The sequence below is a fragment of the Macadamia integrifolia genome, chromosome 9, assembly GCF_013358625.1.
Source record: "Macadamia integrifolia cultivar HAES 741 chromosome 9, SCU_Mint_v3, whole genome shotgun sequence".
NCBI lineage: Eukaryota > Viridiplantae > Streptophyta > Magnoliopsida > Proteales > Proteaceae > Macadamia > Macadamia integrifolia.
Window position 1 is genome coordinate 9,717,150 of NC_056565.1, and position 27,516 is coordinate 9,744,665.

A 27,516-nucleotide genomic window follows, 5' to 3' on the forward strand; every position below is an offset into this window, starting at 1 on the left:
CTCCCCGTCACTTATTAGTTTGGGGACCTGCATTTGTATTATGGGCAATGATTCATTTATTTCAAAATGGAGTAACGGAGAATGGTCATAGAATGTGGAAGAAATATTGTATTGGCAGCTGTTGAGTAGGGAGGATTAGTTTACTAGAGCATATAAGATGGATGTGTTTTATAATATTCAGCCACCATATAATCCAGTTTCAGGCCACCCTACATACTTGTTAGCAGAAAATGAGAATGGAGAATGGAAAATGTAGAAAAAGAATGGCCAGGATGGGTTGATGTGATTTGGGAGGAATCATTATTTACTTCTCTTTGTTTCTTTACTCTGTTAGCTCCCCTGTTTTGTTCTTAATAATCCGTCAGTCTAATTTTTTTGGATGTGATTATCGCTATTGGATGGAGTTTATTGTCACCCATTTTCAAGAGATTCTCTCTTCAGCCAAGGGATAGGCCCTTCTGATTATATCCAAAGAAGTACTTCTGTCAGTCCTTGACAACAGGGGGCAGCAGAAACCCACTGCAGAGATTCCCTCTTCATTCTAGGAGGCGAAAAGCTTCTGTAATTGTTATTTGATTGCACGTAGTTCATCGAAACGCATTGCTCAGTGATTCCCGGGATTTATTCTGTGAGTTGAGCAATCGGCAGCAAACCATTCACTCCTTGGGACTCCCTCTAAACATTTTATGGATGTTTCATGGGATGTGCTCCAATGGTAGTAGCTGATATTTCCTCCTGCCACTGCAAGGCTTTGGGAGGGTCATAATGTATCAGTCTTGCCAGTACTTTGTGGCTTTGGGAGGGTCATAATGTATCAGTCTTGCCAGTACTTTGTGGCTTTGGGAGGGTCATAATGTATCAGTCTTGCCAGTACTTTGTGGTGTTTTCAAACTCGATCCTTCAACCATTATATTGCAATAGAATAATCTTACCGTTGCTTTAAAGGCTATCACCATTTATATATTTTGCTTCTCAATTTTGACTTGTCATTTTAATCAACTTTTTTTCACCAATGGTGAAAGGTAGGATCTTAATATAGATGAGGTTCATGGAATATTTCCAAGGGCATTCCAGATTACATACAATGACATCCGTTCATTGAATATTGCCAAGGGCACTCCAAATTACATCAATGGCGAAAAACTTTTGCCAAGGTACCTCGTGAGGAAATTTTTTAATGATTCACCATGTGGCATTTCATGATTGGGTTGAACTAATGCCCTAAGCTCATTCGTAATTTGCATAATTACCATGTTCTATTATTATATTTATTTCCTCCTTTTTCTAGTAGCAATTTGCTGACAAATAGATACAGACTGAAGTCGAAAGTTTTTCTCCACCTAGTGAAACACTACTTCTTAAAGCCCTGTTTCATAACACACCATGAGAGCTTTTTTATGTTCTATTCTGGTTGGTTATGGTTCCCATAATCTTGGTTACTTTGATTCTTATTGCTTCACATTTTTTTGTTGGTGGAATAGTTTATCCAAATACTATACATTCTCACATGGAATTGAAAATAAACACTTATGTGAAAAGAACATTCTTCTGAAATATGAGTATTACGGGGTCTAATTATCTAACCATTATCTTTACCTCCTCTTTTTTGAAAATGGTCGAAACTATCCTTTAGTGTTCCTCGTACACATTACCCGTGCCAATTATCGAATTCTGATGAAAGAAAATTGCCCCCAAAATATATATGTATATAAAAAAAACTTCTTCCCTACTTGGTTTCTTACCTAGAGAGGGACACAACTGTTGTAACAAATTGACTCACAACATGCCAATGCCAATTTCATACTTGCTTCTTAACGACATTCTTACCTGGATTTTGTTTCATTGTTTTCTTAATATATACGCTTCCTAAAGGTCCATCTCCTTTAAGGATATTTACTCTAGTGAGTCATTACCCAAAAAAAGAAAAAGAAAAATCTAATGAGTCTACCTATCAACTAATATCTCATATTGCAGGCAGAGCACTGACTACCAGTAAAACTAGTGATATGAGTATTGATCGAATTTGAAATATTTAGGATTTTTTTTATAATAATAATAATTATTATTATTATTATTATTATAGATCAAGGATAAATCGGCTGATTAGAATCGATCAAATTGGTTGGAATTGGAATCAATCGATTTTGATTCAAATCAACCTTACCTGATTTTGATTCTTTAAACCACCATCCAGTCCTAGACACAATGCAGTCACGGGCTCCAATAAACTTATCAATGTATATGCATTCATGATAAGCTGGTCTAACGAAGAGCTTTGTGAAAATTTCTTGAATTTTATGTTCTTCTAGGCCGTGTTTGATTGCACTTTAGAAATAGATTCAGGGCCTAAAGCGTCTCTTGATCTTCTTCTTTTTTTTATACCCGTTTCTTCTCTATTTTCTCGCTTTAGAATGTGTTCTAGACCTATAATTTATTCCGTGAATGCATGCCAAACAAAGCCTAGAGTGGCTGAACACAGCTACCTATAACTTTTAAAAGAAAAAGGGAAAAACAAATTGTAGGGGGTTGGGGGGAAGCTTGGGGCTTAATACCAATATCTAAAGCATCATCAAGCATCAGTATCACATCTTTACTGATTTGTATAGAATAAGGAATTATGATACATCAAAGAATACATATCCATGAAAAAACAAAGGCCTTGGTTTAAACTTAAACAACCAAAAGTTATCAAAAGATATGGTGTAAGAAGTATATACAAAGAAAGGAACCATGTTCTCAAGCAAAGAGACTTGTCAAGATTTAGAACAGGTAGGCGAGTCAAGGATAACTAGATACTTTGATTCAAAATCACTGTTCAATCTTCTCTTTCTTTACATTTTTTCATATTCTCTTGTACTTTGATTATTGACTGGTCTCATATTTTAAAGTAATGCCTCCTTTTACCCAAAAAACTCTATATAATGGCAAAGTAGATCTTGAGGTCTCTGAACTACCAGATTGAAGTTGAGATGAAGATCTCCTACAGGCTATTCTTTCTCTTCTTCTTGCTTCTCCTCTCCTCAGGTCAGGATTATTTGTTTTCTCTGTAAGCTCATATTTCGTTATATACAACATTATCAATCTATGCCTTATTACTAGTTTGCTACATACTACAAAGAAATCTCTCTCTCTCTCTCTCTCTCTCTCTCTCTCTCTCTCTCTCTCTCTCTCTCTCTCTTCTCTCTCTCTCTCTAAATATGAAATGTGTGTTATTTTTTTTTTTTTTCCTTTTGTGACAGTTGAGGAAGCTGTGGCTCAAGTGGGTAGAGCAAATGCAATTAGGCCTCCAGAGCACACATGCCATAAGAAAATAGACTCCAGAGAGAGTTGTTATTCACAGAAATGCATGAACCAGTGTTCTTCAGAACCCAATGGCATGGGGAAGTGCCAAAACACCATCTGTGTCTGCACATTTTATTGTAATCAACCACCTGTGTGAAGTGTAACAGTCAGTGCATTAATCCCCAACCCAAACTCTTCTTGTTGTCATATGGTTATAATATTTCTTTGGTTTAAAGAAAGCAAGTTCCCTGTTCTGGTAAACTTTAAATTACAATTGTTGAATAGAAATTGCGACAATTTCCTTCACCTGTGGAGAAGGAAGAATCTCCACATCAGTGGTGATATGATCTTATGATTGGACTCTTATGTCATCATAAACTCTCATCCTTTATTGTACAAGAACGAAAATACCCCTTCCTACTCGAATCAAATGTGATCAATAGCAACGATGAGGGGATTCTTCTTTCACCATGAGTTAAGTAGAACGTGGTTGAATAGTTATTATCTACGCAAGTTAATGTTTGAGACCCCCTTCCTCCTCTTAGTCATTGCACATTGGGCCCTACTAGAATGGGCTTCCAATAAGGTGGGCTAAGTCGGGTTCTGTTTTGAGGCCTATGCCAAGACCCTCCAGAACAAGTTAGATTTATGATCCCAATGATCAAGGGTGAATTCAAACTAAGGCCCAATCCTAACCCTTTGAAGTCATATGACTTGCATCGTCCTGAAAACTGGACTAGCTAGGTTGGACGGTTGGACGGTTCTGACCGGTCAGACTAGCATTAGGATATGTTTTCTGGTTCATACTCATAGTGACCAAAGTGTTTTGGGAACTAGACACAAAACCAAATTTTAATTCTCCTGAACGTACAATTCCAATGATTGAACTGCTCAATCAAAATCTAATTTTTCCAAATTTGTGTCTTGATTTTCTTGATGTAATCTTGATTGTTTCCAAATAAAAGAGATTTTTAATAGGGTTTAGAGATATGTAATATATATTTTTTCTTTCTTAGTAAAGAGATATGTAATATGGGTATTTGATCTTTCCAGTTATGATGTTGCTCTCCTTTTAATAATGTTTGGAAGAGGGTTATCTGAGCAAGCAGCCTAGGGGGAAAGCAACAAAACAGTGTCATTCATTGAAGGCAGTGAGGTCATTTCATTTGAGGTGGAGAGAGAATTTTTTTTCCTTCTTTCTTTTCTTAGGTGACAATTTGAGGAGAGAGATATAAGCACCAAAATACTAACATACCTTGCCCTAATGGCTTAGAGCTTAGAGAACATTTTCCCTAATATATTTTTAAGAAATTATCACTATCTTTTTTAATGAACTAAAATAATTTTATTGTTATACATTTTGATGGAAGAAAGAATCAAAACCATTTTGGTCAGAGAAAATCCCATAAACTGCACAAGCAAAGGACTTTGGGAGAGAAGACTATGCAAGGTCAAATAAATAAGAAAAACAAATTTCTCCACGAGACCAAAATGCAATTTTTCTCTCACATGAGTTTTTTTTTTTCCCCCTCTTATACTTTAAATATGTGGATCTCATGTGGATCATACATATTTACATGACAACCATTGGTATGGCGTTCAAGATCGTCCCTATATGGGACCAAACAACCATGAATTTTCTTTCGGAGCAAGATTTATGGATGGCTTCTCCACAAGGGTACCTATTTATGGCTCATATGCTTATCTCTTATAATTAGCTTGATGGGGTTAAATTATATTTAGAAGTAGACTCAACACTTCATATTCATATGTCATGTTTCAACCCTACATAACAGGCCAAAAGGCAAATTTTAGTCTTACAAAATGAACTACGCAGCCTTACCACAAGAATGTCAAGGAATTGTTTTTTGACCACTTGACCATCAGGTTGCAACATTAGTAATTTTGTACCTTATCGTTGGACTAAGAATGCTTAATGGCTAGTCTTAGATTACTAAATATATATAATGAGAGGATATGTAATTGAATTTAGGACCGAGTTTTCGTGAGACCATGATGAATAGGCATCAGTTCATCATGGACTACCGGAAGCATACAATAGGGGCGAGATTAGGGGGAGATGTGGGGTCACATCCTAAGTGTCACTTTCTTCACCGAGCAGTGAAGAAAAACTTTTTCCTTGAATTCAAGTTTGAAATTTGAAGGTTGAATCAACTTGCCCAATCTAACAATAAGTACTTCTTTTTTGCTTCTCCAAATCACATTCCTTGGGGTGTCCGTACTCCTTTAAATACTTGGCAATCCTTTCTTGGACGGTGCTTTTCCTATCGCACCATGATCTACGACGCTCGTAGATCATCATATATAACTCTCATCGCATTGTACTTTGTATAGGCCATGGTCGCGTTTTATGGGTCGTCATATATATCCAACCAATCCTTCATCTCCTTTAATTGCTTCACGGCTTGCTCCGTACTCTCGACCAATCTAGCTATAATTAGTTCCAAAATACTTAGAATCGACACCCAAAATCTAAAAACCCAACATTTTGTTCCGAAATATGAAATGTCTAGAATTTTAACATCTTTTTTGACAATTCCCATCTAAATCAGCTGATTCAACCGATATGATTCCAATTTTTGAAACAATGGTCACCCATATATTACCAATTTTTTTTTTTTTTTTTTAGTAAACATATATTATCATTTGATTTATACTCTATGGATCTTTACCAAAAGGGTAAAAACATTATACTCTATGGATAGGACTGTCAATATGACCTTTCGCCATTTTTTTTAAACGATAAATATTAAACAGGGGGTGGAGAGAGTGAGGGAGGCGTGGAAGAATCAAAAGGGCAAAATTCAGAATTCAGATTACAGAAGCGGAGCAGGCATATATAGGGAGGCTTCTCTATTTTACTTCCGAATAGAATGGAGAGACGACCAAGAGAGAGCTTATTCACTTCTCTTCTTTGCTCTTTATAAAATCCTCATATCGATCTTTTCTTCTCTCTATAATTTGGTCTTCTTTCTTTGATTCTCACTCAAATCAATAAACTCTACCCCTGTTTCATAATTCGATTTCGATCTTTTCTACAGAAAGATTTAAATTTTCCTCAGAACAATCTCCTTTAAGTTCAAATCGAACTGCTTATTGGGTTTCTTGAAAAAGAAAACTTTCGCATTTCTTTAGGGTTTTAGAATCCCTCTCGGTGATAGAAAGTATTTTGAAGATATTGGTATCTAGGGTTAAGTTGGATTTATCAAGGCTGGCGGTTTTCAAGGTCCAGTGATGGCGGATCCGCCTGGTTTCCGCCTCTCTTTGGGATTAAGTTATACGTTCGGAGCTAAGGAGGTTTTAGCGTCTGGGTTAGGGTTTGGGTCTGTGGATCGTGGAGAGGAATTGTTGGAGTGGGAAGCATGCTGAACGTGCTGAGGGTGCACCTTCCGTCCGACATTCCAATCGTAGGCTGTGAGCTTACGCCGTATGTGCTGTTGCGGCGACCAGATAACTCCATCACTACCGATGATGTTCCTGAATCAGCGCCACTTGATGGATTCTACTTGAGGTACAAGTGGTAAGTACTGCTTTCCCCCTGGCTCTGGTTCGATCTCTGTTTTGTGCTGCTTAACTGGTTAGTACTACTTTTTGTCACGTAGACGGTAGACACCTTGGCAACATTTGATCTTGCTGTTCTTTGTGCAAATTTTGACCTTTTAGTCTCCTTCACTCGAATACACCTGGTTATTTGATACCATTGGTTGTGGAGGGGCACGATGTGGTTGAAAGGGTGGTTTTTGACATTTTCATTTCATGTGCACATTTATGCTCTGTTAATGTGGCTTGTTGGATTTGCTAGTCTAATCAATGTTGTTAATTGGGAGTTATAGATTGATAAAAATTGATGTGGTCGTTCTTCCTTTGCTCTTAATAATGCAATTTTGTACCTTATTATCAGCCGTAAATTTCTAAATATGCCATTTGGGCACAAAGGCTACTTATTTTCTTTTTGGGGTAGTCAATTTTGTCATGACAATCGAGACATTCCCAGGCTAAAAAAAACATAGTTAAGGACTTACCCAGCTCTTCCTGGACCCTGCTAATGCAGTGCAAATTTGGTCATGACCATCTTTTTTTGAAGTTAAGACGGTACAAGGACCTCCTGATTTCCAATCTGTCTTAACATTTTACTTTCTTTTTAGAATCCTTATGCATGATTCTCTTATTGTTCTCTTCCTCAAAAGAAAGGAAGAATCATTTATTGTATAGCCCTGTTAGGAGTGAAATCCTGTATCACCCACCCTTATATAAGTTATATATGCCCCATGGTGGGTTGGGTGGGACTCAAGTTTTTTTGGATAGGTAGGGCCCGATGTACCCTGCGCAGATGTCCAGTTTCAGGCCAAACAGGATATGCCATTTTGGCGAAATAAAGCTTTTGAAATCCACCAAGAACATGAAAACTTTGAAAAATGGTTGAAAACAAATGGATGGCTGAAAATATTGGAGAAAATGCCAGTGTATATGATTACATTTAGCTCTGAAATTTCACACACATCTAATCCAGAATATGCCTATGTATGCATGCCTACCTGTATTGGTGTTGGGATGCTCTATCTGCAGTTTTGATTCTTGGTGTTTGGATCAAGTTTGTTGATTTCAAAGATTGATTGTTGAAAGTTATCAGGATATATGTGAAGGATATTGTAAACCTTATTGATTTGTGTATATAGTTAAAGAACTCATTATATTTTGAGCTTCAGTTTATATGGAGCCTTGCCATACCTGGATCCCTTCTGTAAATGAGGAATGGAACCTAATAAGTGACTAAATACTTTTCCCAGCTTATGGTTTCACATGGTGTACAAATACGATTGGAGGGTAAAATCAGTATATGCTGAGCTTGTCAATAATTTTTTTTAATAGAATGAGATATGTAACACATCAAAGATTGATATTTAGAAATTGTAAAAGAAAAGAACTCATGAAAAGATAAAAGAAAGAACAAACAAGCAAGAATATAAAGTAGAAGAGGTAAAGTGTAACTGTGTGCAAAAAAAGTCCATTGCCAGGGTAAACTGTGTTTCAAATGTCATAATCGTAGAGGGGTAAAATCTTTGTTCCCATTTAGGGTATATCAAACTCCTAACTACATTTGGACTGAAAAAAATACTCAAAAGACTGGTCATCCAGACACTATTAAACAATGCAAATTGACTAACATACCCTTGTTACCAGATGAACTTATATATATATATATATATATAAATTCATAAAAGTCCCAAGTTACTTGAAAGGCCTGCAATACAAAATAGAGAAATTAGATAGCGTAAAACCAACATATGGGGAATACAATTTTTCTCAATTTACCCATCTAAATTGATCAAATGAACAATTACGAACCACTAGACTGGAAGAAGGAACTTTTTGTGGGTCCACAAACAACTCCTACTCCATAGTTTTACTGTTTATTTAATATGGATCTAATTATAGCATATTACTTATTCAGTTCATGGAAAATGCATTGATTATCAAGAAGAATGTGACTATTTCTCTGATTAATGTATTCCCATGTTTATCTCCGGTGCAACAACGGGACATGGTAACACAGATCAACTTTCATGCTTAAGAAACCTGCTGATGCAGTTACACATTGGGTTTAGTTTTAGGATTTACCTTTCTTTGTCTCTTTTTATTATTATTGGTCAATAGGAAGTTGAGTTGGAGTCAAGCTTTATTTCTATTTTATATATGGATTTTATTTCCATTATTAGAGTTGGAATTTGTTTCCATTATTGAGTCAAGAAAGGATTTCAGTTTCAAGGAAGGATTAGGAGTTATTTACCCTTTATGTATTTGGTTATACTCAACGATCTGGACAGAGTCTGAGAATTGAAAGAATGTTTTGGTTGAAGCGATGGCTGCCATGAGTCTTGTGAAACTCCTCTGATCTTCTCCTCTTCTCTTCCCTCTCTTCTTTCTTCTTTCCTTCCTTTCTTCCTCGTTTCCCTGTTCTCTTTCTCTGTTTCTGTTCCAGGCGGTACTTGCAACCAGTGAAGGTGGTTCAATCTGCTTCGATACTGCAGCTTCCAGTCTGAAACTTGGGGCATAAGCTTTCCTCCATGGGGTGATCTAAACCCTAAGTTCTATCGCAAGCTCTTGCGAGTCAGTGGATAGCAGATCTATAATCAGAACTCAGTTCTGAGTTTTCCGCCAGGTTTAGGTCGCAGGATTCCCCCCAAATTGTTGCATCTTCTTCTGTTCTGATATTGGTTGGAATCAAGAGTGATTTGACTTTTGATCTCTCTCCCAAAGTTTCGGTTCGATTGAATTCCTGCTGGGTGAGTGCTATCAATCGAAACCGGCTAGGTTTCCACCGCAACACTGTTGTGAGGTTGATGGTAAACCTATTAGAACCATATTTTAGACCCCTGTTCTCTGATATTACAATAAAGCCCCTAATTCTGGATTTTGTTTTTGTTTAACTCCATTACTAGTTCTATTTCCAGAACTGATCCTTTTCTTTCGGTTTAATTCATGTTTCGTCCCTAGCCAATTAGTTCACTCTACAGGGTTTCTAAATTTTCCTAGAAATTACAAGATTGCAACTGGTTTGTTTAAGGTTGAAATAATTGCTCTTTTGCGGGCCCATAGCATTCCGAATTGAGGTTTGGAATCCCGGATCCGCATCATCTACTATGTTGGGAGTCTTTATTTTTCATGAATGCCTTATAGAATGCCTTTCCTCTTTTAGGTATATGTTATGCCTTAAGACATTCCATAAATTTAAATTGGATATGCATATGAGGGGATTTGGTTCTCTGGTAGAACCTCTTAAGAAAATGATTTTGCATTCAAAGTTTATTTTATAGGTACCTACTTTATTTATTTATTTATTATTATTTTTTTTGGGGAGGGGGGGAGGTGAAGACAGGAGGTTCGAACCCCAGATCTCCTGGTGAGCATGGGCTTTTACGCACCACGATACACCAACCACACTAGGAAGTTATCCTCATTCGAAGCATAGTTGTTGGTATCAACAAAATGACCAAGTACTTTTGAAATATCCTACCGTCTTGTGCCAGCATCAGTAATTATATGAATGTTGGTGTCGGCTGCAAATCAATGGTTCTCTTGTTCTTTGGTTTTGTGCACCAGTTGATTATAAATGCTCAAAATCCGTCTTGGGCCTTTGTGATTTTCTGGGGGCTGACTTTCCTTATTATTATTATTATTATTGTTGATTTGTTGTTATCTTGTCATTGTAGTGATCGTATCCCTAGTTGCAGGTAGCCATTTTGAGATATTGCATATTTATAATGCACTGTTTGCTATGCCTTGTGCCTGGCCATTTTACATTTTTCTCATTCATCTGTTCTGTGTTGCAGGTATCGGATACAAAGTGACAGAAAAGTTGCTGTGTGCAGTATACATCCCTCTGAAACAGCTACTTTGCAGTGCTTAGGTTGTGTTAAAGCAAAGATACCTGTTGCCAAAAGTTATCACTGCTCACCTAGGTGCTTTTCAGATGCATGGCAACATCATCGTGTTCTTCATGATCGTGCGGCTAGTGCTGTAAATGAAAATGGAGCTGAGGAGGAAGAGTTGTTTGGGCGCTTTAATAGCTCCGGGTCGGGAGTAACCAATACAAGCTTATCTAGTTCAACATCAAGCATAGGACATAGTTCTAGCTTGAATAATGGTTCTGCACCTTTATATCCTGCTGCTGTTACAGAGAGAAGTGGTGGTGAAACCTGGTTTGAAGTTGGCCGTTCCAAAACATATACTCCAACTGCTGATGATATTGGCCATGTTCTTAAGTTTGAATGTGTAGCTGTAGACACAGAGTCTAAATTGCCTGTTGGACATGTTAACACTATTTTGACTTCCCGTGTCATCCCAGCTCCCTCACCTAGTCCTCGCCGTTTGATTCCAGTTAGTGGAGTTGATGTAGTTGGGCATTTGGATTCAAATGGACGTACTGCATCCTCAGAAACCTTCACTGTGCTGTCATACAACATTCTTTCTGATGCATATGCCACAAGTGAATCATACAGTTACTGCCCTTCTTGGGCCCTTTCCTGGCCTTACCGCAGACAGAATTTGTTGCGAGAAATTGTTGGCTACCGCGCAGACATCATTTGTCTTCAAGAGGTACATTGGCATAGAATTTTCTATTAGTATCATTGAATTTGTTGGCTCTGAAGAGTGAAAAATGTACTCTGTATGTCTGCATCTTGCTTGACTATAATTTGACAAGCGTTGATCCTCAAGCAACTAATGGTTAGCATACTAAATGGGCATCTGTTCATCTCTGTAACATTAGCCAACTGATCTCATTAATGAACTTGATGGTCACTATTTGTTTCTTTTCAATTATATGCCTTGCTGGCTACTTTAGCTGAATGTAAAAAGTTAGCACTTAAACCATTTCCTGCATGAAATAGTAATCTTCTCTAATCGCTGGAAGGTTCAACACTGATGTCCTTTTCAACAGCAGTTATCCATTTCTTTTTCAATAAAATCTTTTGGTAAGGCCAAAAAAAATCCTTGAGGCATTTTTTTTGAGCTATGCTTGAGGTGAGCCGTGAGCCTGAATATTCATTTCAGCTTGACCTGCCCTTCAAAACACTGATTTTAGCATACACGACAGATTTGGATGAATTAGTAGTTGAATTATTCTTGTTAGGTTTTAGCATTGTGATAGCTCCCAAGCCATATGGGCATCTCTTGTATAATGGGTTCTTTGTGAACTAAAGGTGTCAGGTTTCTTCCTTTCAGGTTCAAAGTGATCATTTTGAAGGATTTTTCACTCCTGAGCTTGACAAACATGGTTATCAAGCTCTATACAAAAAGAGAACAACTGAGGTTTGTTTCTAAACTTGTATCTCTCATTATTGCTGGTATTTAAGAGGATTTGATTTTCTTTTCAACTTCAGTCAACTAATCCTTTCCCCATTTTTTGGGATGAGCCACATGAATCTGGTTCCGCCTTTCATTCTATGATGCCTGAACTTAAATTTTTTTTTTTCATGTTTCATGTTCACTTATGTTTTCTTCCACACACCCCCCCCCCCCCCCAAATTGGTGAGTGGCAGGTTTATGGTGGAAGTGCTTATGCAATTGATGGTTGTGCAATATTTTTCCGCAGAGACAGATTTACGCATGTCAAAAAATATGAGGTTTGTAGATATTATGTTGGTAGGTTGTTTCCCATGGTTCTTGACTTTGTTTCAAATATTCTGAGATTTTTATTCTTGCATGCAGGTTGAATTTAATAAGGCTGCACAATCTCTGACTGATGCAGTAATACCAATTACTCAAAAGAAAGCTGCTTTAAATAGACTGCTTAAGGTGGCTCGACTGCACTGGGATTTAGTAGTATACAGTTCTCATTCACTCTCATATTTTCTGCTTCTAATAATTTATTTTCTGCATATAGGATAATGTTGCACTTATAGCAGTTCTAGAGGCAAAATTTATTACTGACAGGCGTCAGCTTCTTTGTGTGGTAAGCTATTAATCTATGCTCATATCAATTAAACTCTCTGGTTAGAAGTTTTGCCACATATTTTCAACGTATCATGCAATATTTTCATCATATCATTCATGATATCGAATGAGAAGTCACCTAGGCGTCCAGGTGCCTTGGTCACCTTCAAGGTTGTAAATATCGGGGAAACCAGGTACTTTTTCTGGGCTGTAGAAACCTTGGTTTTGACCCACCAGAAAGTTTTTTTTTTGTAGGTCCAATTTTTTGTGTACAGCCTATTTTTGACCCTTTAAAGCTAATCCATGAACTATTTTCATAAAAAGAACACCCAAAACAGTATTTGTGGTGTTAACCCAATTTTGCTAGTGTACGCTGAATGATGTTGTACACTAGCCTTGTTAATTTGTTACACACACTAAGTTTACATATAACTTAGATACTAAGAAATGTAAGTAAGCTATTAAAACGGTCAAAACATATAATTTAGATAGTGAATTAGTCATACAACAGTACAACACTCACCACTTAATTCTAGGAGTTTCTAGTCGGCTCCAATCCATGAGGTGCATACCGCTGCAAATGTCATAGCCCCTCTTCTAAATGCAATACATATGAATCCCATGAAATGTTTTGGGTCCAATTGTCCTGAAAGTTCATCACTAGAAACAAATAAATTAATAGACATCTCAGAATCTCTAAAGCCCCTTCTAAACCTAATTTCAAGCTCTCAGCCATAACCAATCCCTGATAGGTTGCATATCTGAAACGATTTGAGTATCCAAATTGAACTTGACAGTGTGTGTTTTTATTATATATAAAAAGTAATAGTATTTTTGTTTGCAAGTTTTTTTTCTCAAGAAATCATTTTAAATTGGGAGTAACTTGCTTCTCACCATTTGCTCATTTAAACATGGAATGTCATGCATGTCTGCATTTTAAATTTCATATCCTCTTTGACCTGTCTTTTTTCCTCATAAATGCCTTCTAAGGAACATCTTGTCACATCTTGACTATTGCGTTTTTTTACCCTGTGGGATTGGAGTACAGGCAAATACGCATCTAAATGTTCACCAAGATCTCAAGGATGTTAAGCTCTGGCAGGTTCTCATCCAAACATTTGTTTGCTTCTCTAGTTTATAAATTTTGTTCCTGTATTTCATGATGTGGGACCTAATGTTTCATTGAGCATCTTCTTCGTCATTGTATCAGGTCCATACTCTTTTAAAAGGATTGGAGAAGATAGCAAGCAGTGCTGAGATTCCGATGTTGGTTTGTGGAGATTTTAATTCAGTGCCTGGAAGGTTTGTCCTCATTCTAATTTTGTATCCATTTTACTTGTACAACATGAATTCATCTTAACTTAATCAGCACCTTGACTATTATCTTAACAAAGATGCTTTGCTTTACTGTAGTGCTCCTCATGCACTTCTTGCAATGGGAAAAGTTGATCCAATGCATCGAGATTTAGAAGTAGATCCCCTTGGAATTTTTCACTCTGAGAGGAAGTTAACCCACAAGCTACCTCTGGTATGTATAAGTTTGGATATTGCATGGCTTTAAGAGTTTGTTGGTTTACTAAACATGATTTTGCCTGTATTGCATGGCTTTAAGAACTTGTGCTGATTGTGAATTTATTCTTGTTTCAGGTCAGTGCCTACTCATCGTTTGCAAGACTGGGCGTTGGTCTTGGTTTTGAGCAACAAAGGAGGAGAATGGACCCCACATCATATGAACCTTTATTTACACATTGCACTAGAGATTTTATAGGAACTCTTGATTACATATTTTATACAGGTAGGCTTGTTTGTAAGATCTAAGCTGTCTCAGTTTGTACTCTTTCATCATTTTTGTGTGTCCTAGTCTGTTATCTGGAAGTTTATGTATTCTTTTTGGACTTCTCTGCATAGATATGAAACGGGAAACCATCCTGATATACAATCACTTGCCTTGTGGTTTCAGCGGATTCTTTAACTGTAGAATCCTTATTGGAGCTCTTGGATGAGGAGACTGTACGGAAAGACACAGCACTTCCTTCTCCAGAGTGGTCTTCTGATCATATAGCACTTTTAGCAGAATTCCGCTGTAAGCCACCTAGAACAAGACGTTAATGCTACAAGGTAACAGTTTATTTAGTTCTTATGTGCTTCTTTCTTTTCAATACAATAATTTCTTATTTTTTTTTTTTAATCCAATAATTTCTTGATTCAAGAATTCCGCTCTGCCAGTGGTTATAAGCATACTGACTGGTTCTAGAAGCATTCCTGAGTCTTCCCCTATGTAACTATTCAGATTAGCATATTTTTGGCATCATAAACGTCCTTACAAATAATGAAATTTTAAAGCTTTCTTTGGATTTGCAAAGTATTTTATTTTGGGGGCAAGGATTTCCAATGCTGCTCTTTTTTTCTTTTTTTGTTTTTTTGGGGGGGGGGGGGGAGACTCCTACACTACACCAACCACGGTGCGGAAAATGGTTTCATCAACAGGGGGGCCACATGGTCAGAGAGGAGTGTTCCAGTATGGGATCTTATTATTATTATTATTATTATTATTATTATTATTATTATTATTGTTCTTGTTCTTACAAAATGGATGAGCCATGGCAACACGGTCACCGTAACTAAGTGTAGCAACTTGTGCGGCAATATCTGGCAAATGGCTGCTTAGGTGGGCACCTAAATTGGCACATAGGTAGACCTCATTAACTTTTATCTGCCTAACTAGTTTCAGTTCTGAAGGATTGTGATGCTGGGCCAAGTCATAGAGTCCCAAAAAAAAAAAAAAAAAGGGAAAAAATGAAAATTTTTACTTGTTGGCAAATTCTATAGATGGCCTAGGGTAGATAGGAATGTCCAATACTTGGTGGTTCATATGATTGAGGTGGCCGACACCAATTTCCTCCTAAGTGTTTAATCCTGGGGCTGTCTCTTCTATTCAGTGGTTGGTTAATGGCAAAAGCTGAGTTGACTGTTGAATTTTAGAGAAGGCAGAATGAAGTACAAATCCCTAATATATGCTTCCTACCAACCTTTATTGCTCTGCTATACGGAGTAAGAGGGATCCACTTCTGGTGTTTCCTATTTGTTCTTTTGTTTATCTTGGTGGGAATGATTTTCCCTGCACGTTTGGTGAAGATACATCCTTTTTTTGCCCTTTATGAATAAAGATTCAGAAACTTAGCACTTGAGAATCACTATATTTATAAGACTTCCCTGGGGATGCTTCCTTTGTTCTCTTGTGTTGGTGCAACATATTTAATAACAGGGATCCACTCCCAGGGTGGTTTGCTATTGCATTTAGATTTTTTCAGTGCTTGGGGTTGGAATGTTCCAATTAGATCTGCATTGGGTTACTATTGTTCATGTACCTAAGCAGTTTTTAGCAAATCATTACTTTCATTTATCCAGTACTTTATAATATCAACTTAGCTTTTCTGTTAATGGATTTCCATGCAACCTCCTAGTGTTTGCTGTAAAATATATCTGCCTTAACCTGGCATGGTGCTTTTTCCTGAAGATCTGTGTAAGCTGCATGTTTGGTTTTTCATTTCTGAATTTCTCTTTTATGTAGGTCTCAGGACAGGCTTCCCAGAAAAATAGTTCGGTGAACATTTCGATTCAATCAAGATAGATATTCAAGGAGGGGGAGGATCACGCTCCGTCTCTTCAATCCGGTGTTTCATTATGGGACCCAATCGTGATCTACTTGTATCATGCCATCCTTTTAATTTAATCATCCTTTTTCTTTTGGGTAAAAAGCATGCCATCCTTAGCAGTTCTCATATAAAAAAACTGTTCTCATTCAAAATTTCCAGGCTTATTTGTTGCCCCACCCAAGCATAAAATTTTATTAAGAAAGGTCCCCCAGGTCTAAATGTTCTAGTTTCTCTCAATGTTTCACCTCATCGTGCAATGGAGGTCAACGACGCATGTGATCTTTTTCTCAAGACAACATACGTAGCCTTACAAATCTCAGTTGACAATTATCGCTTCTTGTGATCTTTTTCTCACAAAAATTTACAACTTTAAGACTAACCACTTGATTTGGGTAAGAAAATAAAGTATTACTCTCACTACCACCAATTAGTTTTAATTTTCTATTAAAAAATAATTTTAATATAGTTGTGACCATCTTAAGTGTTAATAATTGGTTATTGTTATAATTCCATGGTATTATGTTAATGTGATTGTTGAAGTTTCAGTTCAAAGTGCAAAATCTTTTTTGCCTTCCATCATTGTTGGACTGGAAGTTGAGTTCATTTCTTCTATCATTAAATGGATATGGATGCATAAATTCAACCCTTCTTGTAGTCATTTTTAACGCTACATCATAAATTTCAAATCTTTGCATTCTATTAAGTATAAATCCACTCGATATCGATGAGCTCATTAATTGTAATTTCAAATGACAATTATATCATGTTGTGATATTTTTATAAAAATAATAGGTTGTTGTAAAATGTTGTTTTGATGAACAACAATTGGTATTAAAACGAACCATAAAATCAATCAATTAGTATCAAAGCGAAGGCTGTAGGTTCAAGTAATTCAGCAAACACTGAAAAAACTATTAGACTTAGATGTTCAGTGTCTCCTTGCAATTCTAAATCTAACCACCTAACTTGCGTAAGAAAATAAAGTTATGCCCTCATTACCAGTAACTGATTTTAATGTTTACGTGACCATTTTAGGGGATAACAGTTGATCATTGTTTTACATTTATAATATGTTGATGTGATAGTTGAAATTTCAACCGAAGGCATAGTCTATTTTGATTTCTATTGTTGACCATAAAATTGGGATCTGATAAAAGAGGGCAAATTCATCCTATTTTGAAGTCTTTCATAGCAGCAAATATTGTTTTGATAAATCTTATATATATCTATTTGTTAAGTTATAGACCCGTTTTATGTCGACAAGATCATTAATTGTCATCTTATCCCTAAAAACTCTGAACAAGATAGATGAAATCTTGAGACTGAAGAACCTTAACTAACATTATTGCTACTGTGATTTTTTCTATAAAAAATACACATGTTTTAAATGAATTTGTTTGAAGAAACAACAAGTGAAACTATAAAAATTAACAATTGGTATCAGAGCCAAGGTCATATGTTCGAATTGCTTGGTAAACATTATGGAGATTGTTAGATTTAGAAAATCAACTTCTCGTGACTTTAAAATCAACTATTTGACTTGTGTAGAAAAATAAAATTACGTTATCACTACCACCAATTTTTTTTTTTTAATGTAATTGTGATCGCTTTAGGTTGTAATACATGATCATTATTATACTTCTATAGAATTATGTTAAAGTTCTATCCGAAAATACCAATTTTTTTTCAATGTAGTTGTGATCGCTTTAGGTTGTAATACATGATTATTATTATACCTCCATAAAATTATGTTGAAGTTCCATCTGAAAGCACAAGTATTCTACCTACCATCTTTGTTAGCTAGTAAATTAAGTTCATCTCATATATCTTCAAACGAATATAAAAGGATAAATTCATCCCCTCTTAGTAGTTCTTTTTAGCATAAATTCATCATCTTTTAGTAGTTCTTTTTAGCTCCAAAAAAACATATGAAACCTTGAATCTCTCCATTATATACGATGTAGAACCATTCGATCTCGACGAGCTCATCAACTATCATATTATCTCTTATAACTCTTTGTAAGTTGGATCAAATCCTGAGGCCAACGAACCATAGTTAATGATCACCTACTGTAAAAAAAAAAAAAAAAAAAAAAAAAAAAAAAACCCTGTGATTCTAATACTAATCACCTGAGTTGCGTAAGAAAAAAAAGTTATGTCCACCAGCAATTAGTTTTAATGTAGTTCTGACCATTGTAGGTGGTGGTAATTGATCGTTGTTATATCTGATGATTGAAGTTTTATTCAAAAGTACAAAGTCTATTCTGTCTTCCACTATTTTTTAGCCAGAAAATTGAGTTCCTTAAAAAATATAAGAGGACAAACTCATCCCCTTGGAGTCTTTTTTAACACCAATCATAGTTATGTGAAATTTGAGATCTCTCCGTTCTGTAAGTTATATAATCGTTTGTTAACGACGGGTTCATTAACTGTCATATTGTTCCATTTAACCATATGCAGGGCCAACCACATTCGTAGCCTACAAACCTCAATTGACAATTATCGATTGTTGTGATCTTTTTCTCTAAAAAAAAAAATGACTTTAAGACTAACCACTTGATTTGAGTAAGAAAGTACAGTATTACCCTCATTACCACCAATTAGTTTTAATTTTCCATTAGAAAATAGTTTTAATATAGTTGTAACTACTCTAAGTGGTAATAATTAGTTATTGTCATAACTCCATAGTATTATGTTAACGTGATGGTTGAAGTTTCAGCTCAAAGTGTAAAATCTATTTTTGCCTTCTATCATTGTTGGGCATAAAGTTCAGTTCATCTTTTATATCCTTAAATGGATATGAAAAGATAAATTCAACCCTCCTGTAGTCATTTTAATCACTAAACATCATAAATTTCAAATCTCTGTATGCTATAAAGTATAAATCCACTAGATATCGACAAACTCATTAACCGTTATCTCAAATGACAATTATATCATGTTGTGATATTTTTCTAAAAAATATTAGACTTAGATGTTCAGTGTCTCATCGCAACTCTAAATCTAACCACCTGACTGGCATAAGAAAATAAAGTTATACCCTCATTACTAGCAACTGATTTTAATGTAGTCGTGACCATTTTAGGTGGTAACAGTTGATCATTGTGATTCCACAAAAAAAAAAAAAAAAATATCATTTTGATTTACCTTGATAACATGTTGATGTGATAGTTGAAATTTCAACCAAATGCTCAAAGCCTATTTTGGCTTTTATTGTTGATCACAAAATTGAGTTCTGATATAAGTGGACAAGCTCATCCTCTTTTGAAGTCTTTCATAGCAGCAAATGTTGTTTTGATAAATCTTAGATATTTCCATTTTGTAAGTTATAGACCCGTTTTATATCGACGAGATCATCAATTGTCATCTTATCCCCAAAAATTTTGAATAGGATAAATGAAATCTTGAGGCTGATGAATCTCAGCTGCTACTGTGATTTTTTTGTAAAAAATTGTTTTAAATGAATTTGTTTAAAGAACAATTGATATCAGAGTGAAACCATAAAAATTAACAATTGATATCAGAGCCAAAGTTATATGTTCGAATTGATTGGTAAACATTGGAGATTGTTAGATTTAAGAAGTCAACATCTCCTCGTGACTTTAAGATCAACTATTTGACCTGTGTAGGAAAATAAAATTATATCATCACTACCACCAATTTTTTTTTTAATGTAGTTGTGATCGCTTTAGGTTGTAATACATGATCATTATTATACCTTCTTAAAATTATGTTAAAGTTCCATCAGAAACCACCAATTTTTTTTTCAATGTAGTTGTGATCGCTTTAGGTTGTAATACATGATCATTATTATACCTCCATAGAATTATGTTGAAGTTCCATCCAAAAGTACAAGTATTCTACCTACCATCTTTATTAGTTAGAAAATTAAGTTTATCTCATATATCCTCAAACGAATATAAGAGGATAAATGCATCCCCTCTTAGTAGTCTTTTTTAGCTCCAAATGACATATGAAACCTCAGATCTCTCCATTCTATACAATGTAGAACCATTCGATCTCGACGAACTCATCAACTGTCATATTATCTCTTATAACTCTTTGCAGGTTAGATCAAATCCTGAGGCCAATGAATCATAGCTAACGATCACTTGCTGTAAAAAAAAAAAAAAATGTGATTCTAATACTAATCACCTAAGCTGCGTAAGAAAATAAAGTTATCATATTATGCAGAGCTGTGTAATTCCACCAACAATTAATTTTAATGTAGTTCTAACCACTGTTGGTGGTAGCAGTTGATCGTTGTTATACTTGATGGTTGAAGTTTTTTTTAAAGGTACAAAATCTATTCTACCTTCCACTATTTTTTAGCTAGAAAATTTACTTCTCTTAAAAATATAAGATGACAAACTCATCCCCTTGAAGTCTTTTTTAACACAAATCATAGTTATGTGAAATTTGAGATCTCTTCGTTCTGTAAGTTATATAATCGTTTGCTAACGACGAGCTTATTAACTGTCACATTATTCTATATAATCATGTGCAGGGCCAACCACATACGTATCCCTACAAACCTCAGTTGACAATTATTGATTGTTGTGATATTTTTCTCAAAAAAATTTATGACTTTAAAGACTAACCATTTGATTTGAGTAAGAAAGTAAAGTATTACCCTCATTACCACCAATTAATTTTAATTTTCTATTAAAAAAATAGTTTTAATGTAGTTGTGACCACCCTATGTGGTAATTATTGGTTATTGTTATAAGCTCCATAGTATTATGTTGATGTGATGATTGAAGTTTCAGCTAAAAGTGCAAAATCTATTTTACCTTCTATCATTGTTGGGTATAAAGTTCAGTTCATCTCTTATCGTTAAATGGATATAGACAAACTCATTAACTGTAACATTATTCCATATGACCATGTGTAAGGCTGACCAGATCTTAAGCCCAACAAAACTCAATTGACAATTATCGCTTGTTGTGATCCTTTTTCAAAAAAATATTACAACTTTAAAACTAACCACTTGATCTGAATAAGAAAATAAAGACTAACCATGGTTGTTGAAATGATGTATAAGGCTAACCCGTGTACATTTTACAACACAACTTAACTTCTCTGCTAGAAAAAAAAAAAATGGACATCTAAACATCTTAACTTGAAAAGTTAAAACCACTCTAGGTTATAATAGTTGGTTGTTGTACTTTAACAAAATAAAATGGGCACCATAATTACAAAACCTAAGAATCAAAATTACGAGTGTTTTATCAGAAAAAAACAATAAATAATGGACACATCAAAATTATCAAAATTAACTTAAAAAATATACGAATCAAAATTATCAATCTTTAGTTTCTCCTAATAGCCAAATAGGATTGTTTTAAGTGGTAAAAACCTTAAATGTCAATCTCTCCAACCTTCCTATGAATAGGTAGAAAGTTTAACATCAGAAAACAATGATAAATGTCATCGTATAAAACTTCAATATTAAATGTGACTTGCACGCCTCCGACATTCGTTAACATCAAGACTAGTGCTTAAAAAATATCTTTAACTCCTCAGTTAAATAGATGTTCGATCACTGACTAGTGTTGAGATCTGACAAATCAAAGTGTTTCAACATCCGCAAAAGGAACTGTCTTCCTAAAAGGAAAAAAAATGATTGTTCCAAAAGAACATGGGGGTCAACTTCCCGATAAATCGATCTAGAGGATGGAGGCCATGGTTGGGGTTGAAAAAATAACTCATGTGAGTAAAGAGAAATAGGTTATGGTTGTAGTGCACACACCATTGAAGAGGTTAAAAAGAAAACCCAAATAGTTAAATAAGACAAAGAAGAGCTAGCGGCTTTCAGAAGAGAAGAGGTGAAGCATGGAAGTTAAGTGAGGAAATACACAGATTATTATAGATGTAAGGTTAGAGGAATAACATTTGGTATCAGAGTAAAAGTCACAAAAACTAACAATTGGTATCAGAGCCTAAGCACAAAGAGCAATGAATGAGAAAGAAATCCAATTATACAATCAAGATTACAAAAAAACTTGATTAAACTGATATTTTTTTTGTTCTTAAGCAGTAGTATCGATTTTCAATTGTAGGATTATACTCCATAGCCTAAAACTTTTCAGTTGATATGTTTTAAGTTGGGCCACAATGGTCTAAGCCAGGGTGAGTAAAATCGATTCCCAACCAATTATGACTAATTGCAGGATGATTAGAATGGGAATCGGGAATTGATCATAATCGATGGAAATTGATTTTCCATCGACTCAATTGAAGTTTTTAAACTTTGCCTTTGAAGGATTTTTGTGCGAATGAGTTAGCCATCTTAACCCCAAGGGGGTAGCTAAGTTGGCAAGAGATTTTCGCTTCATGAAGGATGTTGTTTTCAGTTTGACTCTTTTTATCTTCTTGAGCTCACTCACATGGGGTGTTAATGTTCTTCACTGCTTTTTCTTCCATAATATGATTTGGTTCATACGATTGTAAGGTCAACATGGATTTGCGGGACTAGTTTAAATACCTGTCGTTAGCAAAAACCCTCTATAAGTAGAGGAGAGCAGGTTTATAAGATTTTAGTCGGGTTTATACAATCATAGTAGGTAAAGATTACAAAAATTCCTTATTTCTTTTTAAAACTAATTTCCCTTCAGATTGGACTCTGGAGTCGAGTCTGGACTTTGGACTGGAGGACCACATGGGCTACAGTTTTTTTTTCCCCCTTGTAAATGCCTTTGCAACCAAAGGTCGGAATAATAGTCTACTTTTGCTAAAATAATGTGAAGATATGAAAGCACAGTTAAGAAATCTCTAAGATGTTCTTCTTGGTGTGTACTATACAAGGGAAGAATGCTTATACACTGGATAATCATAACTTTCAATATAGGAACTGACAGAAAGAAAACTTTTAAATGGGATAAAAAAACATTATAGTGGGTCCGCATGTGAATTATTCTTTCACCAGAATTTTTTTCTTCTCATAAACACCATCAAACATCAGTCTGTCAATGAATATTTCTTCCCAGTGAATGCTTGGAACTTCTGTTCTTCCTTCTTCTCAGGCTCCTTCTTGGTATTATTTGGGATGACCTACAGACAAAGATAATGGTTCAAGTTCAATCCCTGCATTAACTAAACCTAACATTGGACAACTATTTCATTTCATCCACAAGAAGTAACTTACCTTTGGCATTTCATTAGAAGCCTGTCTCACATTTGAACCAAACAGGAGTTTTCCAGCACGACGTGATAAATTGTTTGATGCGCTAGGTCCATTTGTCACATTAGCAACCTCTGGTTGGTGTTCCTTTAGAACAGATGGAGAAACTGATACAAGTGATTGGTTCCCATCTAAACGTCTAGCCACACCGGTGAATGGGATGAGTTTGGTTTCTTCCTTCACTGGCTCCTCTTGACCTGGAAGTATGAGATTCAAATAATGTATTAAAATTTGAAAGGAATCATAATCAATCCTATTGAAGAAATTAAATGAAAAGGAACCTCAAGTTGATGACTTTACTTGGAAGATTAGATGCTGCAGGTTTTTCAGGCTCCTTATAATCAAGAGGAGGAGCAAAGTCAACCTCACAATCTGTCTCAATAATACTTATCGCTGGGGTAGGCTTAGTTTCTATAATATCTATGTAAAATTTCTTATTGTTGTAGGGCATCATGATAGTGTCACCAGTTGTCAAACAAGTGAAGTTCCTTAATGTTCTCTCCAAACTGAAAGAAAACAAGGAAACTTCAGTGTGATTTCTTTGAGGAAAACAAACAAGGAGGAAAAGAAGCATCAAAACAAGACACTAACATTGCTTTTGGGTTGGAAATATCTAAGAAGTCCTTCGTGTGAGGCTGTATCTTCATATATTTTCCCTTCAAAAGGGAGGTGTTTTTCACTTGCACGATGTCTCCCTCTTTTAGGAGCAAGTTCTCCATCATCTATGGCCATACAATTATACAATAACAGGAAAGTAAGCAAAAATGTTCATCAAATGAAACTGAACTGCAAACATAGAATCTTTGATAACAATACCCAGTGTGGCAAGAAGATGACACCCTCCTCGGCAGAAAACTCTAGCACACCACAATGTGAAACTCGTTTGGCATCAAGGTTACTAAGTTCAAATAGCATTGGGTAATCAACATTCATAGATGCTGCAGACCAGAATTTTGCAGTATGAGATTAAACCATGATTGGAAAAAAAAGTCTCCCCTCAAATGCATTGAAAGGAAGGGAAAGGCAAAAGCTAATTCAAATAAGAACTTCCCATACCCAGACGCATAAGAGCTGAAGGTGGCATTATAACTGTAAACAAGAGGTAAAACAGAAGAAGATTAATAATATTCTGGACTAGAAGCTAGTCAACTCTGCAAATGGCAGAACCTTAAGATTTAGTCAAGAAAATAAGCATACTTTTATCACCATTTTCCAGATGTTCCTGCAAGATAAAAAGGGAACCTATTTTAGTTCAGAAACAAAGAGGAAGACACAGGAAGATATATTATTAAGTGCAGTGGATAATTCAATTTGTTCTAATCTTGGGAGTCTATAGTCCAAGGTACCCAGGTGCAGGTATAGGTCTCCTTATATGCTTGACTACCAAAATGCATTTCAAGCCATATTAGCATCTTTGAGGGTGAAAGACAGCAGTTTTGCACTTGAGATTAATGATATCTTCGAAAGACATGATTTCTCATACTTGTCAAATCCAAGAATTAGCTGATTCATGTTCAGCTAGGCTTTATTTGGACAGTCCGAGATGAAACAACTCCATTTTAGGATTTATTCTTATTTATTTCATATAGGATTAACTTTAGTTGTCAAATTAAATTCCAACAATTAAGAGCAATTCCTCTGGCTTCATTAGAGTTGAAACTCCAAGAATATATGCCAAGGTTGGAACTCTATTGGTCATTGGAATTGGACATAGGAGATTAAAGAAGGTAATCATCTCCACCTTGATCCAACATATAACTTGAACAGCTTCTAGCAGTTTGGATTCTTAATGATCCCAAACAGCACCTTAATGTGGCCTAGATGTTCATGTTTGCCATTTATTTCTACAGCCATGCCCTGCTAAGCTACAATGGAGAAGTTACTTAAGTGTGTCTAACCCATATAACAAAGGATATAGTTCACTTTTTAAACATGTACAAGCAACATATCACACAGTAGCATATACAGGAATAGCAATCAAACCTTGTTCATAAAAGATACAGGGTAGCAACGGTAGAACTGTTGAAACGACAAACCATGATAATAATCATTGTACTCCTCCCCGTACTGAGATCATGAACAAACAATGTCATACATAAGTACAACTAGAGAAAAAAATTATCTCCATACAAGATACATGAGAAAGTGATGAGAACCAATTTGTAGGGTAGGAATGTGCATAATTACAAAATTATCTCTACACAAGATGCATGAGAAAGTGATGAGAACCAATTCATAAGGTAGTAATGTGCATTATCTGAGACTCTTTGGCTATTCCCAAAAAGCATGTGAGGTTTGCTGGGAAAATTACTGACTCAATCTTTCAAGTATGATCACATTGAATGATAAAATCAACAATTTCAATTGCATCAATTTCCCAAGACAGAGCACTAGAGATAAAAGCATCCTCTCTTCTCCCTGCCATCTGATTTGGCAAGCCATACCCATTTAAATTAGCTCAGTTGAGCTCACTAGATGGTCATGTTGGTTTAAAATTGGCCAAAGGGAAAGATGATAAGCATTTTGGAGAGAGAGAAGTAGATTGAAGGGACTATAGGGGACAGGAAAGTGCATAAATATGGTGGAAGTTGTGATAAGTTAAGACTGCTTATTCTTACCTATCCGGCCATGTGCCACTCAGAGAGACCCTTTCAATCGAATCATGCAGAGCTTAGTTTGGTTGGAGGGTCAGTAAATACTACATCTTAAGGATGTGGTTTCAATCAGTTAAATTTTCTAGTCATTAAACTGGAAAAGGATCTGGTTTTTCTAGCTGAAAAAGGTTGTTCATCAAGTTACAAGATCGAAAAAACCCGAAAAAAAATTCAAGCAGAATATCCAATCCAATTCAATTTATATCACCTAGTCTTGTAGAAAAATAGAATAACAAGCAGTAACTATGAAAGGCAAAAAGGGAAGCAATGTGGGTAACAGACCTCCATTGTGACTGATTTGAAGAATCGCAATCACCAGAGGTTCAATAACAACTTTCTCGAACTCCTAAGAAGAGAAAGTAACATCAAAACAATAGATAAACCATTATCAGTTTAGGCAATATATATAATAAACAACCAACTTGTAGACTAACACCATGAACCCAACAACCATGATCGATGATGCTTATGTAGATTAATAAGAAACCCAAAAACTGAAAATAGAAAAGGAAAAGAAGACCCACATAGACAGAGAGAGAGAGAGAGGGACTGAAGCAGAGAGATTTAGCAGAAGCTTTACCAGAAACTCAGCTCAAAACTTTTGGTTTGGTCTCTGAGATTCTTGGAGAGGAAGAAAGCTATATAGCAGTCGCTAATGAATACTTCTGGTACAGTGACCGGGCAGTTCAAGATTGAGAGGAACTAGGAAGCTGAGCTGGCATCCTAATGGGGTCTACTGTTCCAGTAATTCTCTTCTACGTGGCAGAAGAATTCATTGAACTCGTACGGACCCTAGATTCCAGGTTAAGGCCTCTACAGGTCTACAGTTCTACTAGGCTGCTACTTTTAACACTTCTAGGGAGACCTGCTGAGACTTGGATTTCCCTTTGTGGACCTAAATTTGGATTAGGGCCCATGGGTATCAAAACGGACCAGATCCAATTGCCAGGTGTACCAATTTTATTAAACTTGGAATCGGGACCAGGTCTGGACCACCCGAGTCCGACTCTAGCCTGATTCCAAAGTCAGCTTAAATGGATCGACTGCTCTGGAATCGGGCTTGAACGATTCCGATTCTTGAAATCATGTGTTGGACCAGATGAATGGACCATGATCAGACCAGTTTTTGAAGGACTGGTGGTCCAGAAATTTGGACCATAGCACGCAGTAATCATATATAAAGTTTCAAGGGATGAAAAAAAAAAGAAATAATGGTAAGATAAAAGAAACATTAGAAAAAAAAATGTACATTAGTGAAAAAAGTAATGTAAAATATTATTTGCAT

At 35.7% G+C, this 27,516-nt stretch overlaps 2 protein-coding genes and 1 long non-coding RNA gene across 5 annotated transcripts; 2 read left to right on the forward strand and 1 right to left on the reverse strand.

Moving 5' to 3' along the window:
* The first annotated feature begins 2,935 nt into the window (after nucleotides 1–2,935).
* On the forward strand, nucleotides 2,936–3,550 carry LOC122088207. Its single transcript, XR_006143014.1, has 2 exons — nucleotides 2,936–3,024; nucleotides 3,240–3,550. It is a non-coding gene; the product is annotated as an uncharacterized LOC122088207 (long non-coding RNA).
* Nucleotides 3,551–6,067: 2,517 nt separating this feature from the next.
* On the forward strand, nucleotides 6,068–16,625 carry LOC122089872 (carbon catabolite repressor protein 4 homolog 1-like). 2 transcript variants are annotated; one of them, XR_006143361.1, is made up of 12 exons: nucleotides 6,068–6,823; nucleotides 10,635–11,400; nucleotides 12,028–12,114; nucleotides 12,345–12,428; nucleotides 12,514–12,600; nucleotides 12,689–12,757; nucleotides 13,787–13,840; nucleotides 13,949–14,040; nucleotides 14,152–14,266; nucleotides 14,386–14,533; nucleotides 14,647–14,856; nucleotides 16,310–16,625. XR_006143361.1 is itself a non-coding variant. In XM_042659616.1 (12 exons), exons 1-11 carry the CDS (start codon nucleotides 6,666–6,668, stop codon nucleotides 14,845–14,847), a joined length of 1,809 nt encoding a protein of 602 aa, XP_042515550.1. In that variant the 5' UTR covers nucleotides 6,070–6,665; the 3' UTR covers nucleotides 14,848–14,856; nucleotides 16,310–16,625. The 2 variants fall into 2 exon arrangements, 1 of the variants encoding a protein (XP_042515550.1); XM_042659616.1 differs by having other exon boundaries at nucleotides 6,070–6,823; nucleotides 14,699–14,856.
* Nucleotides 16,626–23,157: 6,532 nt separating this feature from the next.
* On the reverse strand, nucleotides 23,158–26,936 carry LOC122089979 (ubiquitin fusion degradation protein 1 homolog). 2 transcript variants are annotated; one of them, XM_042659769.1, is made up of 10 exons: nucleotides 26,812–26,936; nucleotides 26,514–26,577; nucleotides 25,561–25,644; nucleotides 24,775–24,799; nucleotides 24,634–24,666; nucleotides 24,394–24,515; nucleotides 24,169–24,299; nucleotides 23,878–24,083; nucleotides 23,542–23,774; nucleotides 23,158–23,447 (listed from the first exon to the last, which is right to left on the reverse strand). In XM_042659769.1, the coding sequence occupies exons 2-10, from the start codon at nucleotides 26,517–26,519 to the stop codon at nucleotides 23,355–23,357; spliced, it is 933 nt and encodes a 310-aa protein (XP_042515703.1). In that variant the 5' UTR covers nucleotides 26,520–26,577; nucleotides 26,812–26,936; the 3' UTR covers nucleotides 23,158–23,354. The 2 variants fall into 2 exon arrangements, with proteins under 2 accessions (XP_042515703.1, XP_042515705.1); XM_042659771.1 differs by having other exon boundaries at nucleotides 26,756–26,844.
* Between the last annotated feature and the right edge of the window lie 580 nt (nucleotides 26,937–27,516).

Excerpts from the sequence above, each read along its gene's own strand:
- LOC122089872 (XM_042659616.1), top strand. The coding sequence starts at position 6,666 with ATGCTGAACGTGCTGAGGGTGCACCTTCCGTCCGACATTCCAATCGTA. Across the intron at positions 6,824-10,634 it reads TTCTACTTGAGGTACAAGTG|GTATCGGATACAAAGTGACA; the intron begins GTAAGTACTGCT and ends TCTGTGTTGCAG. Across the intron at positions 12,601-12,688 it reads CTTTAAATAGACTGCTTAAG|GATAATGTTGCACTTATAGC; the intron begins GTGGCTCGACTG and ends TTCTGCATATAG.
- LOC122089979 (XM_042659769.1), bottom strand. Across the intron at positions 24,667-24,774 it reads TCTGGAAAATGGTGATAAAA|TTATAATGCCACCTTCAGCT; the intron begins GTATGCTTATTT and ends TCTTGTTTACAG. Across the intron at positions 23,775-23,877 it reads TGCAGCATCTAATCTTCCAA|GTCAAGAGGAGCCAGTGAAG; the intron begins GTAAAGTCATCA and ends TCATACTTCCAG.